The 19,806-nt window shown below is 44.7% G+C and overlaps 1 protein-coding gene across 1 annotated transcript in view; it reads right to left on the bottom strand.

Moving 5' to 3' along the window:
• CNTNAP2 (contactin associated protein 2) overlaps window positions 1-19,806 on the bottom strand; it is a 2,330,533-nt gene that overhangs the window by 253,506 nt on the left and 2,057,221 nt on the right. The window contains exon 17 of the mRNA XM_070369076.1: window positions 1,510-1,728. Coding sequence (XP_070225177.1) covers window positions 1,510-1,728 — 219 coding nt within the window. The remainder of the gene's footprint in view (window positions 1-1,509; window positions 1,729-19,806) is intronic.

Genomic DNA, 19,806 nt, shown 5'->3' with positions numbered 1-19,806 from the left:
GTCAGTCTTACTTCCAGAGCTGACTGACCAAGTTCACACTTTTCACAACATTTCACCAAGGAGTGGACACCTACATCACCTGTCTTCCTGTGGCTTTCTAACATTCTTCAAGCATCCCACCATAATCATGAATGACACCATGGGGACTCTGACCTCCACTGGGTAAGAGCCCAGGGGGCAGGTCACCTCTGCGTTACTGAGTCTGAGACCACCATAGCCGACCGACTTGACCAACGAACACCCACACACCCACAGGGGAGGTCTAAGGTGGCACGGCAGCTGCAGAGTCCTTCAAACTTGCATTCTTTGTAATCCACAGAGGAAAATTAGCAAATTGCCTGAAATATTAGTATTCTGGAAAATAAAATTTAAAATCTCACTAACCATGGACACAGGTATTGCTTAGAAGTAACATTAGGTTCAGTTAGAAAATGTCAGAAGCAGAGCCCAGACTGTGGGGCTGGAGCCACTTCCTGCAAAGGGTGCTTTACTTTTTGCTCTGGTTGAGTTTCTTCTCAGTGTTGATCTCTTTCCTCTGTGTGAAGATGCTACATAAGGAGAAGGCTCCATCTCCCTCTGCCTAGAACTTTGAGGCTGGGCAGACAATGGAGTGGATTTCTACTTCTCATTTCAAGCAAACTTGAACTTAGGGAGCCCATTACACCATTCCTCCCTCTTTGTCCATCCTTCTTTTTACAGTTATGAGTGCTCTAAATCATTAAGGAATTCTTGTTGTTGTTGTTCATTCACTAAGTCATGTCCAGCTCTTTGTGATTCCATGGAATGCAGCAAACCAGTCTCCCTGTCCCTCACTATCTCCCGGACTTTGCCCAAGTTCATGTCTATTGAGTCGGTGATGCCATCCAACCATCTCATCCTCTGCTGCCCTCTTCTCCTTTGCCTTCCATCTTTCCCAGCATCAGGGTCTTTTCCAATGAGTTGTCTGTTAACATCAGGTGGCCAAAGTATTGCAGCTTCAGCTTCAGTGTCAGTCCTTCCAATGAATATTCAGGGTTAATTTCCTTTAGGATTGATTAGTTTGATCTCCTTGCCGTCCAAGGGACTCTCAAGAGTCTTCTCCAGCACCACAATTTGAAAGCATCAACTCTTCGGCACCCAGTCTTCTTTATGGTCCAACTCTCACATCCATACAGGACTATTGGAAAAACCACAGTTTTGACTCTACAAACTGTAAGGACTTCAGTGAAGGTCTAAAACTATAAACCTAAAACTGCACAGATCAGGGACCTCAAAGAAACCCTAGCCACCCTATCATCTTGTAGGATGTGAGGACTGTGACTTCCAGAAAGCAGAGAGTGACATCAGATTGAGGGCTCCTGTGTCTTCTCCCTTATCTCGCATCCTGTCTCGGAGGAGACCACAAGAGGCAAAGACACTTTTAGAAAAATCTCTATCAGAACCCCTGTAGGCGGTTTTCCTTTCCCCAAGGTGAACGCCATCACAAGCAATAGAGAAGTCCCGCTGGTTGTCCCGTGTCCCATCACTCACCCACAAACAGCTGGCTGTAGAGCTCCAGGCGGGTGTGGCCTTCTGTCGGGGCCTTGCGGACCTGCTGTGGCAGACGGTCCACCTGCAGGCTGGCCTGCTTGACGTTCCTCTCGGCGGTGACCCGGTGCCACTGGTCATCGTTGAGTGGGGTGGGCGACCTCACCACCATCTCCACTGGCCCATTCCCAACGTCAAATGAAAAGGACACTTCTGTGGCAGCTGGAGGAACAGAAACAGGAGAGCCACATGAGTATTCCCTGCACGCATGTGGGAGTGCCAAGTCGCTCAGTCATGTCCGACTCTTTGCGACCCCAAGCGCTGTAGCCCATCAGGCTCCTCTGTGGAGCCATGGATTTCCCAGGCAAGAATACTGGAGTGGGTTGCCATCCCTTCCTCCAGGGGATCTTCCTGGCCTAGGGATTGAAACTGCATCTCCTGCATTGGCAGGTGGGTTCTTTACCCCTAGTGCCACCTGGGAAGCAGTATTCCCTCCCAGATACCAAAGAGCTTTAAAGCTTAAGGCTTCCCTGGTGGCTCAGATGGTAAAGCATCTGCCTACAATGTGGGAGACCCGGATTCGATCCCTGGGTCAGGAAGATCCTCTGGAGAAGGAAATGGCAACCCACTCCAGTACTCTTGCCTGGAAAATCCCATGGATGGAGAAGCATGGTAGGGTATAGTCCATGGGGTGACAAAGAGTCCAACATGACTGAGCGACTTCACTTTCACTTTTTCTAGAGGAAAAACAAAGCAGATAGAGAGAGGAATGTACACCTGTCACCTGCTATTGTATACAGTGGTATACAATCTTGGAGGAGGGATAAAGAGTCAATTCATTGTTAATGAATCATAACCAAGGGGAGGAAAGTGAGCTTAGATTGGGGGCCAGATATACATTTCTTTTCTTATTTTACCAAGAAGTTGCCCTCATTGAGTCTTTCCAAATAAAGAACTGAAGCCTAGGACACTTAAGTCTACGTTGAGCTTCTTAGATTTAGTGAGTAGTGGAGTCAGGATCTGAACCAGGCTTGTTAACTTCCAAAACCTGAGATCTTCCAACTCGACATACTCTGCGACTCTTCAGTGTCTCCTAGGATGTGACTTGTGGCCCTGGCTGCACTTTAGACCCATGTGAGTGCTTTATGAAACATACCTGTATGCAGCTCCATCCCCAGGGATCCCCACTCAGCTGGTCTGGGTTAGGTGTTGGTATTTTTTAAAGGCTTCCTGGAAAATATTAATATATACCTAGAGTTGAGAGCTAATGCTTTGGGGGAATTTGCAAAAATTTATTTCCTTAATCTACTTGTTGGGCTTCTCTGGGTGGCTCAAATAGTAAAGAATCTGCCTGCAATGCAGAACACCTGAGTTCGACTGAAACGGAGCCGGACCCACACAGGAGGCAGGTCCTTGCCCCCCACCGTGTCCTCTGCCAGTGGAAAACTTTAGTCAAAAAGTAAGTTTAATCAGAGGAGTGAGAAATGCTGAAACAAAGGAAAACAGTCAAAGGAGACTAAATAAAAATAATGTAGTCACTAAGCATAGTCAAGGACCTTTAGTTCTTTCTCAAGGGCTGTAGATAATATTCGAGCCATATCCTGTGAGCTGTCTTACAGATACCAAAACCCCAGGTGGAGAAATTAACTACACGATGATCAGACTGTACCCAGGACTTGAGCTGCCACAATTCCGAGAACTGACCGCAAAGAAATGGAAACAAGTGCACCCCGGAACTGGAGATTAACTAACTGTCCTGAAACAACCAAGATGATGTGAGGCAGACCACTGATGACCAACTGAAGATGACTGTTACAGATGACTGTGCTGTTTCTGCATGTAACCCCCCTCCTCTGTTTATAAAAGCTCTCACCCTGCATGTTGCGGGGAGGAAGTCAGCCTTTGGGCAGATGTCTGCTACCCTACCCCTCTGGTTTCCAGCATCTGAAATAAAGCAAACTTTCCTTTCCATCGACCTGGCCTCTTTACTGGCTTCTGAGTGGCAGGCAGCCAGACCCCCCCCACACATACTCTTTCAGTAACGAGATCTCTGGGTCGGGAAGATCCCCTGGAGGAGGGCATGGCAACCCACTCCAGTGTTCTTGCCTGGAGAATCCCTGGACAGAGGAGCCTGGAGGGCTGCAGTCCATGGGGACACGACTAAGCAACTGACACTTTCAATCTAATCTTTAAAGTTCCTCTGGAGAGTTTGGGAGCTGTGATCTGTGCAGGCAGTGAGGATGACCCTCCTCTTTTCCTGAACCTTGGGGCTGTGCGCAGGGCAGCGTGGGTCCTGCCTAAGACCCCCTTCCGGAATCACCTGCTGCACACCTTGAACACTCGCCATCTGGGATGCCGAGTCCTTCTCATAACTTCCCCTCCGGCACTGACCACAAATCATTCCTTTTATTTTCCTAGGTCTGCTCCCAGTCAACCTCCTTGATTAAATCACCTTCCAACAACAGAAAAATGGGTTAGGAGGGTGTGCTGGTAACTTCAATTGTTAGTAGCTTTCTTACTTCACATGTTAGGTTTTAAATTCCTCAGTGACCACCAAGTGCTTTATAAACACTTTTTTTAACTTTTTTTTTTTTCCTGCCATTGGCAGGAAAGGCAGAGTGATGGGGAAGCAGCATGTGGATCCCAGCTCCTCAGCTTGGTGAATGCTTTTTGACAGAACAGATTCCCCACATCACTGGAGGGCCTAGCTTTGCTTAGAAAGTGATTTGGTGCCTCTATCTATCAATAAGCCTCTTATGAATCGCCAAGCAGTTTAATTAAATATCTGTCATTTTTTCTCCCCCAGGCTAATGAAAAATTCAGCCGCTTGGCACTGGTACCATTTCGAGATGATGTTGCAAGCAATCAAACTTCTAATTTAAAAACCGCAGTGGGCTGGATTCTCTTGGGACCTAGACTGTTCCCCACCCCTGGGTCAGGTCCTTCTGAGGAGGCATTTACTCTATTGAGCTCCAGAGACATTAGACACAGAGCTCAATGTAATCAACCTCATTGTACTGGGGACTTTGGCTCCTTTATGTCATTAGAAAGGGGACTTTAATTTTAACACCTGTGGTGATCCCACACGTGTGCTGGTGACATTTCTTCTCTGAATTAGGGGCTCCTGCATTCCAGGATTCACTGGAGTGACCTTCACCAAGGTTTCTACACAAGTATGATGAGAATGCAGGTCAACAATAATCTGACTCATGGACCGAATGATCTTTCCCTGAATTTCTGGCATGAGTCGATGGGGAAAATGTAACTTCAGGTTTTAAGATTGAATTTGTTCTGTTCTTGCAGTGCCGTGTTTTAGCAGATGCATTTTTAAAATGTAAGTTGTCAGACTAGCCAGAGAACAAGGCTTTCCGAGCTAAGTAGGAAAGATGGTTTCATTTTAAGAGGCATCAGCAGCCATCAGGGAAATACAATGTAGGGATAAATTGAGTTGAGCCCTAAGGTTTGACTTGGAGGGACTGATGCTGCTCTAATTTTCTCCACTCCTCTCCTCCTGCTATGATGGATTTTTGTTCATGTCTTTAAGTTGTCACCGTTAGGAGAAACCCTGAGGACCAGCAGCTACCAGGAAATACCCATGCTTCCCTCTCTGCTTGTCACACTGGATCCCCTGTTTCTGTCTCTGGGCCATGGTCTTCTTAACACTTCCCTCTAGAGAAGGAGAGAAGGTCCCCAGGAGCCCACTGTAGCTCAGTCCTCTCTCCCCAACTGGGTGCAGTAAGAGGGACTCCGAGAACAGTCCTTATTGTTCAGTTGCTCAGTCGTGTCTGACTCTTTGCGACCCCATGGACTGCAGCACACCAGGCTTCCCTGTCCTTCACCATCTCCTGGAGTTTGCTCACATTCACATCCATTTAGTCAGTGATGCCATCCAACCATCTCATCCTCGGTCACCCCCGTCCCCTCCTGCCCTCAATCTCTCCCAGCATCAGGGTCTTTTCCAATGAGTCAGCTTTTCACATTCAGCTTCAGCATCAGTCCTTCCAATGACTATTCAGGATCGATTTCCCTTAGGATTGACTGGCTTCATCTCCTTGCAGTCCAAGGGACTCTCAAGAATCTTCTCCAGCACTACAATTTGAAAGCATCAATTCTTCTGTGCTCAGCCTTCCTTATAGTCCAACTCTCACATCTGTCCATGACTAGTGGAAAAACCGAGAACAGATCCTCCTCCAAGAGCCTCCATCCAGGCTTCACTGAAGAAACCTTTGCAGTTTCAGCCCATCCCACTTTCCTGTGGTGCTTCCCGAGGAAGGGGCCATGAGGCCCCACGTGAGAGTGAAGGAAAGAGTTCCTTCATCTGTCATTCAGCATCAGCTTCCCTGACATTGCCTTTGAGAAATCCCATCTCCCTGCCAAACGGCAAGTGTGTTTTAAAAGCTTGTAAAGTTCAGTTTGCGGCTGATTGCTCTTGGTCTTCTGGGTGAGAAGAGCTGACATTTTAAAAAAGATAATTACAGAGAGAGTCAGCCAGCGAATGAAAGGGAGACAGCGTAAAGGACACCATGGCCAACGACACCATCGTCACTTAACATGCGCCTCCGGTTGGAGATGGAAGGGCTGCCCTGTTTCTGCCCATGGAAAAGGGATTTCTGACATCTTGAAACTATTCTTATTTCCAGAACTAAGTATTTGAGAGTTGGGTGTTTCTAGGGAGGCTCATTAGGGAGAACACTGTAGCAAACACGATGGTTGCCTTTCTGTTGGTGTCAGGAAGACTGGGGAGCAACTTGCTTCCAAGCTCACAAGCTGGCTTGCCATCATTTTGTAGATGTGGATGGAAGACAGGCCGCTCCTGGGTCAGAGACAAAGCGTTGCATTCCTCACGGGGCAGCAGGCAACACGAGCGTCCGTCTGCCTTGGTTTCTCTGGGACCCGGCTCCCATGGGGGCTGCGTGGAGCAGTCCAGGGGGGATGTTGCTCAGGTAGCCGGTGCACTCTGACCTCAGGAAACCCCTAAGTTTTAGAGGGGCTGCTGGCAAGTCTGCTTAATGTTTGCCTTGGGAAGAGACATTAGCTTTATTTACCCAGTCAGGAAATAAATCTACCTTCTGTTCTGGAGGAAGACAATCTATCTTCCAAGACCACTATACCCACATCCTTTCAAAGGTATGAACAAAGCTGACAATGCCTCTTGTTCAGAAGATAAGCAGAAATGGGAGAGACCCACGGAGAATTTTGCCTGACAGCTAGCTGTTCCCCTACCCTCCTCCCTGTGAGCTGACCCAATTTTGCCCAGGAAGCTATGTGCTTCCACACAACTCTGTGCTTCACATATGGATGGCCCTACCCCGGGCCCAGCGGGTGAATCTGGATTTTTTCTAAGTCAAACACGAGAGTGCTGTGCTCCTTGCCAGTAACCCACTTAAGATGGGACCTTTCATTTCCTCTGGCCAATAAGGCATGAGGGGGGGCCTTTAGAAGACAAATCTATTAGTTCATAAGGGAAGAGGGAGTCATCCATCTTCACTCCCTGATCTTGGGTGGAGATGTGGTTCCCAATGTTGGTGGGGCCATCTTGCAAACCTCAGACACACTGAGGAGAACAGGGAGGGAAATGGGATGAAGCTTGGGCTTAGGTGACATTGCTCAGCCCCTAAGGTATTCCTGTAGCCCCACAAGGCTTCTTATGTGAGATATCCCATTATTGCTAAAGCCATCTGTGTTGCAGCTGAAAGCATCTTAACTGATATAGAGAACGGTTTAGCAATCAGTATTTATGATTTCTAGTCTTCACTCTGCCTTGTCCCCTTTTTGGGTTCAGTCTACTGGTATCTGAAAGGGGGATTACATCTATAGTTTCCCAAGAGTTTCTGTGTCCAAAATGTGTTTGAAAACATATTGACAAGCTCTAAGTTCCCTTTGAATGTGAACATTCTATGATCTAATTTCCAAGAGATTCTTAGAGAGACAATAAATGAAATACAGTTGGTCTTACTGGTGAGTGAAAGTAAAAGTTGCTCAGTCGTGTCCGACTCTTTAGCCCCATAGACTGTAGCCAACCAGGCTCCTTTGTCCATGGAATTCTCCAGCTCTGTCCATGGAATACCCACTGGAGTGGGTAGCTCTTCCATTCTCAGGGTATTTTCCCAATCCAAGGACTGAACCCACATTTCCCACATTGATTCTTTGTCATCTGAGCCGCCAGGGAAGCCCAAGAATACTGGAGTGGGTAGCTTATCCCTTGTCCAGCAGATCTTCCTGACTCAGGAATCGAACTGCGGTTTCCTGCATTGCAGGCGGATTCTTTACCAGCTGATTCTTTAGAGCTACCAGGGAAGCCCTGGTGATCTTACTGGCAGTTATATGTATTGGAACACTACAGGGAGAAAAGAGGGATGTTGAAAAAGAAATGCATAAGTTGGTAGATGGGCATTAGAAACAAGCATAGATGGCAGAAACTGTCTTTGATCACCTCTGGATCATGACTGCATTTGAGTGACAAAGTAATGAATGGGACAAAGCCATGGACAGCTCTTGGTATTAATACAGACTATCTCCCCTCCCCTTCTTCGAGTATAATTCCAGCAGGTGGCACTATTTGCTCTCATTCTAACTCACCATGCGTTTTTCTCAAACAAATCACTCCAGGCTTACTGTATTGAGAGATGAATTTAACAACTGCCTAGAAGAGTAGACTTTTGGACTCTGGGTTCTGCCAGCAGGTGAGGTAAGCTTCAGACACATTAGACTCAAAGTGCTATCGGGAAGCAGCAGAAAAAATTGGTCATTCAGTACAGAGTGGGTAAAAAGACCAGGGAAGGTACACAAAGTGAGCATGCTGAGAAGACCAGCCAGCACGGTTACAATCCTGGTGACTTCTTCTTTCCCTTCTAAAGTGAACTTCAAGGATGGATAGCTTCCCAAGGGCTATTCTGCACCAGATCTCATTGGATCCATGTAACAAAACTGGTAACAGGCAGAGCGGACACTTTAGCCTCACTCTGTGAGTAGAGAATGTTATAAATAACAGTTTCTGCTTTCTTTTTCTTTTCCATGAAGGAAGGGCTACGTGTCCATTAGGAGGCAAAATAATTTAGGCAAGAGGAGAGGGTATGAGAAGGTGCAGGGAGGCTGAAATGAGGTCCCCGTGGGGATCAGAAAGGTGTGGAACAGGAGGAAGAAGTAAGGAGAACACCGGTGCTCCTGTCCAAGGCCAGGTGCTCCACTGCACACCGGATGCCGTTCCTTCCTGCCTGCTCCAGGGCATGTCTCCGGCAATTCCCCCCTCCCTGTACAGCCTCTATCGTTTGTCCTCTACTGGATCATTCCACATGAAGTACCGACACACCTCTAACGCTAACCGCCACCACCGCCACTACACAGCCCTTCTCTGGTCCTTGCATCCCATTCCTTTCTTCCTTGCTATTGCCAAATTCCTTGAAAGAGCTGCCTCTGTGCTCTCTGCCTGTGTTGCTCCTGTTAGTCTTTCTGCAACCCCATCACTCAAGGCTTTCTCCTTTATTACTTTGTGACACTGTTCTCCTCTCAGCTCCTAAACACTTATTGGTCCCTTAACCCAATAACTGTACGGCTGTTTTTCCACCCCTCTGCGAACAGCCTGAATTTTAGAAATTCCTTCCCTAAATATTCTATGTTTATGCCTATGACTTCCCTGGTGGCTCAGATGGTAAAGCGTCTGCCTGCAATGCGGGAGACCCTGGGGTTCAGTTCCTGGGTCAGGAAGATCTCCTGGAGAAGGAAATGGCAGCCCACTCCAGTATTCTTGCCTGGAGAATCCCATGGACGGAGGAGCCTGGTGGGCTACAGTCTATGGGGTCGCAAAATGTTGGACACGACTGAGCGACTTCACTTAAACATTCTATGTTAAATAGCGTCTCCCCCACCCACATCCCATCCTTTAGCTGCCTTTCCCCCTTTATCCTAATTTTTTGGATCTACATAGCATGTATCAGCATCTGGCACAATATATATTTGTGCTCTTGGCCTCATGAAAGCAGAGGAGCTATTTCCTGTTTTGTCTCTTTTTTGCTCACTGCCTAGAACAATGCTTGACACAGAGTAAGCACTTGACAATTTATGAATGAAGAGCAACACTCTTGCCATTCAATTGTTTGGAGGCCAAACAATTAGGTAGTTACTCTGAGAAAAACAGCTCCCTGCATTTTCCTAAGGCAAACCATAACTTAACACACTGGCGTATATAAGGAATGCCATCTTATAATTCTGTAAGCATCTTCCCTGAGATCATACAGTAACATAATGTATATTTCTCAGTCTAGGAACTTGATACATGAGTCACCTCTGTTTGAAACAGACTGTGCCAAATGTTGTTCCCAAACATGTGACATTTGAGGAACAATGACACGCCCAAGATAAACTCTGTAGTGGAGCTAGTAGCAGAATTTTCACTCATTTCCACATCTTGTGCTATTTCCACTCTACTGTTAGGAACAAGGACGGGATCATAATTACGTTTTTCAAATTTTGGCCTCCATAGGAAACTGCTAAAGAAAAGAAACATGCCTAATGAATATTTCAAGGCTCCTTTCACTTAGTAGGCTGGGGTGGGGCTCTGTGTGTGTGTGTTCAGTCGCTTTGGTTGTGTCTGACACTTTTTGACTCCATGGACTGTAGCCCACCAGGCTCCCCTGTCCATGGGGACTCGCCAGGCAAGAATACTGGAGTGGGTTGCCATTTCCTTCTCCAGGGGATCTTCCTGACCCAGTGATGGAACCCACGTCTCTTATGTTTTCTGCATTGGCAGCTGGATTCGTAATTTACCACCAGTGCACCTGGGAGTCTGTATTTTGCTAATGCCCAGTGACTCGGATGCAGGTGGTCCTGGAATACTACTTTCAACACTAGGGTTGCCAAGTTTGATTCCAGTAGGCAGGTCCTAGGGATCTTTTGCTTCTTTGTCATCAAGAGATTTTCAAACTGTATAGTAAACACTTTAAATTTGTCCAAGGAAGGGTCCGGATTTGCCCTTGGTTTTAGGCAGATAGTATCTAAAGCTTTGGAGTGTTATGCCTGGTAGGGGTGTCCCTGTCTGCCTGGGGGCCTCGGGTCATGCCAGGTAGCCTAACAAGGTGATTTGGGTGATGGCTGGCCTTACCACACAGTATCTGGGGTGGGGACCTTGCCAGATAGTATTTAGGGTGGAGGCTGACCACTCCAGATAGACCAATAATGTGATGATGGGGGTTTGGATCACACAGTTCAGTCCCTGGAGGGGCTGGAGACTGAGGCTGGCCATGGGGGCAGTGGGGCATTCCTGTGTAATGGAGCCTGAATAGAGACTCTGAACACCGATGCTCGGGGAAGCTGCCCTGGTTGGCAGTACCCCATGCGTACTGGCACAATCAATTCTGGGAAAGGAAAGTGTCCATGACTCCATAGGAAAAGCATGCCTGCGGGCTCGGCCCCTGGGGCTTCTCCTGGTCTGTGCCTCTGTGCTTTTTTGCTTGTCTGACTCGCATCGATTCTTTCCCTGTAATAACCATAAACATGAGTAGAGCAGCTTCCATTGAGTTCTGTGAGTCCTTCTAGAGAATCATTGAAACTGAGCCTGGTTTGGGGGACCCACTGAACTTGTAGTGGTGTCAGAAGTGTGTGCAATTTTGTGTGGGCTGTGGTCCTTCCAAGTCTGCAGTTGGTCTAATTCTCTGCGAAAAACTTCACTTCAGTTTTGAAGCATATAATCCAACCCATCAGTGTTAAGGCTGACGGATGTCCGAGAATGAAGTCCAACTTCCAAGCTCACCTTCACTGCCTACAGAAGGAAGCTGAGTCTGTAAGATGCTCACATCCGGTTGTAACTAACCAGTGAGCTTCTATTTTTCTAATTGTGCTGTACCATTTTTCATATCATGCAGGAAATAAACCCTACTAATCTTTACTAGAGGCTTAGTTTGTGAGGATGGAAATTTCTAGAGCCAAATATGCATATTCACACCCAAAATCTCAGTGTTAAACACATTTGAACATGAACACTGGCAAGGAAAAATATTATTTGAAGTCTTTTGGAAATTCTTCAAGGAAATGCCTGGAGCTTAAGAATCAATGCGCTGAACTAATTTTTAAACTTCTGGTATCTTGATAACCTCCTGAGTATGAGAGATCTTTCTCTTTATGTATTTTGGCCTTTAAGCCTTTTATTATGGTTAAAAAATAACTTCACAAAGGCATCCATAGAGAAAAGGAAACAGAAGGGAGTTACCATTGGCCATGCAAAAACAGAGAGCTGTCTTTAAAATGCAAAGCCTTTCTAATTTTAGCTTTCTCCATGCATTTAACTAACTTCTGAGGATAACTTCTTGAATATTAATGGACCTATATTATATAAAAAGGAAAAAGACAAAAAGCTTTCCAAAAGGGCATGTGGCTTGAAACAGCCCCTATCCTCAGTAAGGGACATGTAGTCAGGGTTTAAATACCCACATGTTTGGAATCAGCAGGGACTTGTCTGCTGGGCAGAGAGTGCCAGTTTGGAAGGATAAATGGAGGTCCCAGATGGTGATGGTGGTGAGAGAATATTTGTGATGAAAGGAAATGTAGAAGCTTCAGGAGAGAAACCACAAAACTGGATGCCTAAGGATTCTCCCGAGATGGAGAGGAGAGTGGATCAAAGACGGGATGGATGTCAAAGAAGCTTCTCTCTTGATTAAGATTAACTTGTGCAGCAAAATGGAAACCATTCATTGGGGGAAATGTGCTTTCGTGGAGGACCGGGGTGATTTACGGGGCTGGTTTCAGGTGATGTCAGAGAGAGTAGGTTTACTGAGATATTTGGTGATGGAGAGTTCAAAAAGAATGGAATGTGGGATTTGATGGCCAACAAAGGTAATACAACTGGATGCAAAAACAGCTTGAATCAGAAAGAAGTTCACAGGTGTTAACATGGACCAAGCTGAAGCTTATAAGGAGATACAACACCAGTCAATTAATCAGTTATAATTTATAAATGGCTGAGCTATGGATGCCTGTGTTTATGTGGACACATCGTATTGTTGTACAGTCACTCAGTCGTGTCCAACTCTTTGTAACCTCATGAACTGCAACAACCCAGGCTTCTCTGTCCTTCACTATGTCCTGGAGTTTGCTCAAACTCAAGTCCATTGAGTCAGTGATGCCATCCAACCATCTTATCCTCTGTTGTCCCCTTCTCCTCCTGCCCTCAATCTTTTCCAGCATCAGGGTCTTTTCCAGTGAGTTGACTCTTCACATCAGGTGGTCAAAGTATTAGAGACTGAGCTTCAGCATCAGTCCTTCCAATGAATATTCAGGGTTGATTTCCTTTAGGGGGACAGGTTTGATCTTGCAGTCCAAGGGACTCTCAAGAGTCTTCTCCAACACCATAGTTCAAAAGCATCAGTTCTTTGGTGCTCAGCCTTCTTTATGGTCCAACTCTCACATCTGTACATAACCACTGGAAAAATCATAGGTTGACTATATGAATCATTGTTGGCAAAGTGATGTTTCTGCTTTTTAATATTCTATCTAGGTTTGTCATAACTTTTCTTCCAAGGAGCAAGGACACATCGTGAGTAAAAGCCAAAGGCAAGATCCAAGGAGAAAAGGATGAGGCTTTGCAAGGTGCATGCCTGCTGATGAGGGCTGTGAACAAGCCATCATAAGGAAAACAGACTGCTTCCTGGTTGCCACGGGCTGAGTTCCAGCCCAGACTATAGGTCACATCATGGACACTGTTTCTGTCTCTGTTCTACAACAAATTGTTTCCTATCGAGCAGATTCTTTCAATGCCAGCTTGGTATGACTTCAGACATGACCTCTCTAATGAGGGGGAAAAGTGCCACATGAAGATTCTATTTTCCACATGCTATAAACTCAGAATGCAAAACAGAGATTTATTCTGTTTTCCACACCACCACCAGATGCTCTTCAACTACAGTATTTGGAGTATCAGGCAAATAATGGAGACAAAGTGAAACCATGCCACGGGGTCAGCAGAGAGAGATGACAGCAGGGGAGAATCACTTTCTACATAACAACCTTCTTAAAATGTGAAAGACTTCCGTAAATGTGCCTTGAAATCTTTGTGAAAGATCTAAATTATCTTAACAGTTTTCCTCTAGCTATAATTACTTAAATTTGTTCTTATCTTCTATTTAGTAATGAATATTAGAAATCAGGAATCTTAGGGTTGAACATTAAAAATACAGTATCTTAGAATCTCAAGGTTGAGAGCATCCTAGGAGAAATGCCCAATTAACATTGTAGAAGAGTCAATAGACCCCTGAGGTCATGCATTTCCGCCTCTGCAAAATGACAGGACAGCACTTCTCAGTATCGCCAGTGATTGGGCCAACCAGTTTCTACCCAAACAAAGCATCCCATGAAAATGGATCATGTTAAATAACAAAAGTGATTCACCATCAGGTACTCTTCCTTTTCTCTTATTTCTGGTCATAATAGCTAAAAAGACAACTTTCTTAATCAGTCTACATAAACAAATATTTTGCCTTCCAAAATCACTGCAGATGGTGATTGCAGCCATGAAATGAAAAGATGCTTACTCCTTGGAAGAAAAGTTATGACCAACCTAGATAGCATATTCAAAAGCAGAGACATTACTTTGCTAACAAAGGTCCATCTAGTCAAGGCTATGGTTTTTCCAGTGGTCATGTATGGATGTGAGAGTTGGACTGTGAAGAAAGCTGAGCGCTGAAGAATTGATGCTTTTGAACTGTGGTGTTGGAGAAGACTCTTGAGAGTCCCTTGGACTGCAAGGAGATCCAACCAGTCCATTCTGAAGGAGATCAGTCCTGAGTGTTCATTGGAAGGACTGATGCTGAAGCTGAAACTCCAATACTTTGGCCACCTCATGCGAAGAGTTGACTCATTGGAAAAGACTCTGATGCTGGGAGGGATTGGGGGCAGGAGGCGAAGGAGACGACAGAGGATGAGATGGCTGGATGGGATCATCGACTCGATGGACATGAGTTTGGGTAAACTTCAGGAGTTAGTGATGGACAGGGAGGCCTGGCATGCTGTGATTCATGGGGTCGCAAAGAGTTGGACACGACTGAGCTAGTGAACTGAACTGAAAGACTGTACCGAAATGCCAAAGAACTGATGCTTTTGAACTGTGGTGTTGGAGAAGACTTTTGAGAGTCCCTTGGACTGCAAGGATTCAACCAGTCCATCCTAAAGGAAATCAGTCCTGAGTGTTCACTGGAAGGACTGATGCTAAAGCTGAAACTCCAATACTTTGGACACCTGAGGTGAAGAGCTGACTCATTGGAAAAGATCCTGACATTGGGAAAGATTGAAGGCAGGAGTAGGGGACAACAGAGGATGAGATGGATGGCATCACTGACTCAATGGACATGAGTTTGAGTAAGCTCCAGGAGTTGGTGAAGGACAGGGAGGCTTGGCATGCTACAGTTCATTGGGTCGCAAAGAGTCAGACACGACTGAGTGACTGAACTGACTGACTCAAAGACTGTAAATATCAAACATGTGAGAACGTTTTTAAGGGCCAATTTGTATAAAGTTCAGACAAGCATGTTTACTTTTTTCTTGATTTGATTAAGGAATGGATCATTCTGTCTCAAGAGCTCTTTATGAGAGAACAATTGTGGGTGGGTTTGAGCTACTTGCCAGCCTCTGCCTCAGTTGGTCTGAAAACAGAGTGAGTGGATGGAAGAGCCTTGGGAATAGGTCATCCTTTAGGAGGGCCGCCCTGCAGGGCACATCCTTGTGTGGCTTTCCTGAATGAGGTCTTCAACGTCCATCATTCCAGCCTGCCCTGCTGCTCCGTGCTGTGTATGTGAGCAAGACTGAAATAGCAACAATGTACCACCTACTCTACATATGCACTGGCATGATGGTTTGAGGATTAGTAATAGGAAGCCAGTGGAGAAGGCAATGGCACCCCACTCCAGTACTCTTGCCTGGAAAATCCCATGGATGGAGGAGCCTGGTAGGCTGCAGACCATGGGGTCGCGAAGAGTCGGACACGACTGAGCGACTTCACTTTCACTTTTCCCTTTCATACATTGGAGAAGGAAATGGCAACCCACTCCAGTGTTCTTCCCTGGAGAATTCCAGGGACGGGGGAGCCTGGTGGGCCACTGTCTATGGGGTCGCACAGAGTCGGACACGACTGAAGCGACTTAGCAGCAGCAGCAGGAAGCCAGTAGATCATATTGTGTGAAAATTTGTCTTCTAAAAGTGAAGCCAAACAATAGAGGATAATTAGCTAAATGGAGCAATTGGAAATTGAGGCACCATATTTCCCAGTTCTTTTTCTTAAGTCTTGCCCCCATTTGTTGACGTAATAATCTTAATTGTCATCTCTCGACGCTGATATGACCAGATGTAGGAGGCTGATGGACCATAAAACAAAGCCCTGAAGATCTCAGATAAACACCATACCAGCCAATAAGAATGCTTTTGTTTTATGTTCTGTAGGATGTATAACAAAACCATAGCCTTCTTGTTTTATTTTGTAAATATAAAATTATGATCAAAATTATACATGCTCTCTTGGGAGTTCTGATACAGTCTCTGCCCTCAGGTGAAAAAACAATCACTGTTGCAGAGTTTAAAAAAACAAATGACATGGAATTGATGTTTGGCAGAAACCATTATAATACTATAAAGTAAGCTCAACATTCAGAAAATGAAGATCATGGCATCTGGTCCCATCACTTCATGGGAAATAGATGGGGAAACAGTGGAAACAGTGTCAGACTTAATTTTTTTGGACTCCAAAGTCACTGCAGATGGTGATTGCAGCCATGAAATTAAAAGATGCTTACTCCTTGGAAAAAGTTATGACCAACCTCGATAGCATATTCAAAAGCAGAGACATTAATTACTTTGCCAACAAAGGTCCGTCTAGTCAAGGCTACAGTTTTTCCAGTGGTCATGTATGGATGTGAGGGTTGGACTGTGAAGAAAGCTGAGCACGGAAGAATTGATGCTTTTGAATTGTGGTGTTGGAGAAGACTTTTGAGAGTCCCTTGGACTGCAAGGACATCCAACCAGTCCATTCTAAAGGAGATCAGCCCTGGGTGTTCTTTGGAAGGAATGATGCTAAAGCTGAAACTCCAGTACTTTGGCCACCTCATGCGAAGAGTTGACTCTTTGGAAAAGACCCTGATGCTGGGAAGGATTGGGGGCAGGAGGAGAAGGGGACAACAGAGGATGAGATGGCTGGATGGCATCACTGACTCGATGGACGTGAGTCTGAGTGAACTCCGGGAGTTGGTGATGGACAGGGAGGCCTGGCGTGCTGCGATTCATGGGGTCGCAAAGAGTCGGACACGACTGACTGACTGAACTGAACTGAACTGAACTATCCTCCAAGTAAAATAAATAATTAAAAAAAACAACAAGGTCCTACTGTATAGCACAGGAATCTATATTCAATATCTTGTAATAAATTATAACAGGAAATACAAAGACATGGAAATGTGTTTCTAAAATGCGGTTACTTGAAACAAATATGTTACAAACAGTATGTACTACTATGATCACCTTTCTGTAAAAAATTATATATAAGCACATAGAAAAATGTGTGGAAATGTGCACATCAAAAGAGTGGTGTTACATATGTCAGAATTTGAGAGTATAGTTGATTTTGGGGGGTTATTCTTTTTGCTTTTCTGGATTTTTAATCATTCAACAGTAAATAAACACTGTGTAATTTTTGAAAGCTACTATCTGATCATTTTTCACTGTTTTTGCAAAGGTTGGTGACATTTTAAGCTACTCTATTCTATAATTTTAGCCAGTATTTAATCAGAGAGATTAATCAAAATGCAAAGAAGAAATTTCATTTAAATACAGAAAATTAGAGAAAATTTAAAACTAGATTGAAACATTCTTCCTTACTTCTTTCCTATTCTTAAGAGCTCTGAGAAGATTCTTTAAAAAAGAGAGTGGTCAAACTGTACCATAAAACCATTTTGAAGAAGATGTGAGCTTTTTTTCCATATTAAAAATGGCCCAAATAATAAAGTCATGCTATTTCTCAAAGAAGAATCCTCACAGGTCTGGAGTGCCAGCATGTTCAGATGTTTAATGCCTACAGGAGTCAGAATGCAAGAAGAGCATATTCAGTGTTATAATTACACTCGACAGATATACACTGTTTCTATTATTCATTGGGTCTGGTTGCACTTACCCAGAAAGACCCTGTAGAATACTAAATATCAACCCTCTCCATGAGAAGTCATTTGGCATTCTCTGCAGTTCTCAGCAGAGGGATCAAATTCAGAGATGCAGAAAACCAAATCTGATCATTTTAATACTATCCACAAAGGCAGGTAAAATGAGTCATTTCCTAAGAGGCTTTAAGTCCATCCAGCTAGCCTTCTTTTGTCTAACTCTTAACATGGGTATGCGGAGGGTCATTACTTGAACGAGAAGTGTCTTCTAACCAGTTACTGGGCTTTTGCTATTTTCTTTTCAATTCCTCAAATGCTCCATGATCTTTCTCTTCTGGAAACCTACCTTGACGTCTTTAGACAAGGTGAAAGCTTACTCCTTCTCAGGCCATAGTGCCTGTGACTGCTAACCTCTCATGAAACATTTTCTCCTTCCCACGAGACCCCTGAAAAAGTACCATAAATCTGGGAGTGGCATTTCCTGGACAAGGAGGTGGAGCCACATGCCTAGTTACCACCAACAGAACAAGAACAAAAGGAATGTGTGTCTCTTCTGGACCAGTGTGGGTACGAAGAGAGAATTCTTCTCCAGCTCTCTTCCTCTTTCTGCCAACTGGTTTAGAAATGCCCAGGCTCTAGGAGATGTGGAATCACAGCACAAAAGGAGCCTTCACTGTGTGGAAGGACTTCCTGGAACGAAGCCTGCAGATGGCACTGCCGTAATGTCATGGAAACACAGGGTTTTATTGTTACAGCAGCTTAACTTAGTCTTAAACAATAGTATTTCTTATTCCTAAGTCTTTTATGACCTTATCACATGTAAAATATTTATTCATAAGATTAAAAACTATAACCAAAGGATCTTCTCCCTCAGACCACTGAAATTTTGATGGGATGAAAGGTGTTGCATGGGCTTATTCTAGTTCCAATACCCTGCTCTGTATCAGAACACTGCCATAGTTTAAAAATATATATGTTGTAATATGATATTTGAATGAATTCCTGGAATTCTCTAATTCATAAAATGGGCTTCCCTGGTGGCTCAGCAGTAAAGAATCTGCCTGCAATGCAGGAGATGTAGGAGACGTGGGTTCGATCCCTGGGTCAGAAAGATCCCCTGGAGGAGGGCATGGCAACCCACTTCAGTATTCTTGCCTGGAGAATCCCTTGGACAGAGGAGCCTGCTGGGCTACAGTCCATAGGGTCTCAAAGATTTGGACGTGATTGAGTGACTTAGTGCATGCGCACACACACACACAAACACAATTCATAAAACTATGAAGTTTCAGAGCAAAGAGACATGTCTGAGAGTCTTACGGAGGTTTTAGATTGTGCGTGCTCAGGATGTCTGAGCCACCTCCTTACTAAACCCACCAAACTGAGCTCCCAAAGAATGGAGAGGCACCGCTGTGTCTTGACTACTATAAAGGTGAACAAAACCTTTTCCTACTTTGAGAAGTTTGTCCAGGACAAGGTCAACATTCATCAATAGGGGAGGAAGTTCCCTTTGCTCCTCAATACTTCTGTTCTAAACTGTATGGACTCAGATCCCAGAACTCTTAAGCTGGCACGTGCAGCTCTATTGTAAGCCACTCTTGAAACTCAGACAAACAACAAAGCTCCTTACGGCCAGCAGTGGCATATGAGTGCCATTTACAATATTACATCTATAGGAAGATATATTCCAGGTTCTAAATAATAGGCTCAGAAACTCCTATAACACAGTCCCTTTGTAAGTCAGAAAGTACCTAAACTAAAATTTTATTTTTTTAAAAAAGCATATCATAGAGGTAGAAATAAGTCTTTCCTAAAGTATTAAAGCAAAATATATTCAATCTGTGATCCTAGTCCTCTATTAGATTTCATTTAAGCCTTATATTTCTCTCTGTCTATTCAAAGTTCCTATCTTGATTACTGTTAAATATCACCTTGAAATTTGAGCAAACTGTGTCTTGGAGGAGATAAGTCCCTGAACTCTTCATTTGTAAAATACTGCTTTTGTAAGGTTTCCAGCTGACATCCGGTTGGCCAATGTTTTGTCATGCGGCTTTAATTTACATTTGTCTGATGACTCGTGAGAGCCTAGAGCTGTTATGTTTACAGTTGCCTTCGGCCCTTGGAGATTTTTCTGGTTTTGAGCTATTTCCAGTAATCTTCCCCAGTCACTCAATATATTTAA

Source organism: Bos mutus, chromosome 4 (assembly GCF_027580195.1).
Source record: "Bos mutus isolate GX-2022 chromosome 4, NWIPB_WYAK_1.1, whole genome shotgun sequence".
Lineage (NCBI taxonomy): Eukaryota > Metazoa > Chordata > Mammalia > Artiodactyla > Bovidae > Bos > Bos mutus.
This window is presented reverse-complemented; position numbering and strand designations above follow the sequence as displayed.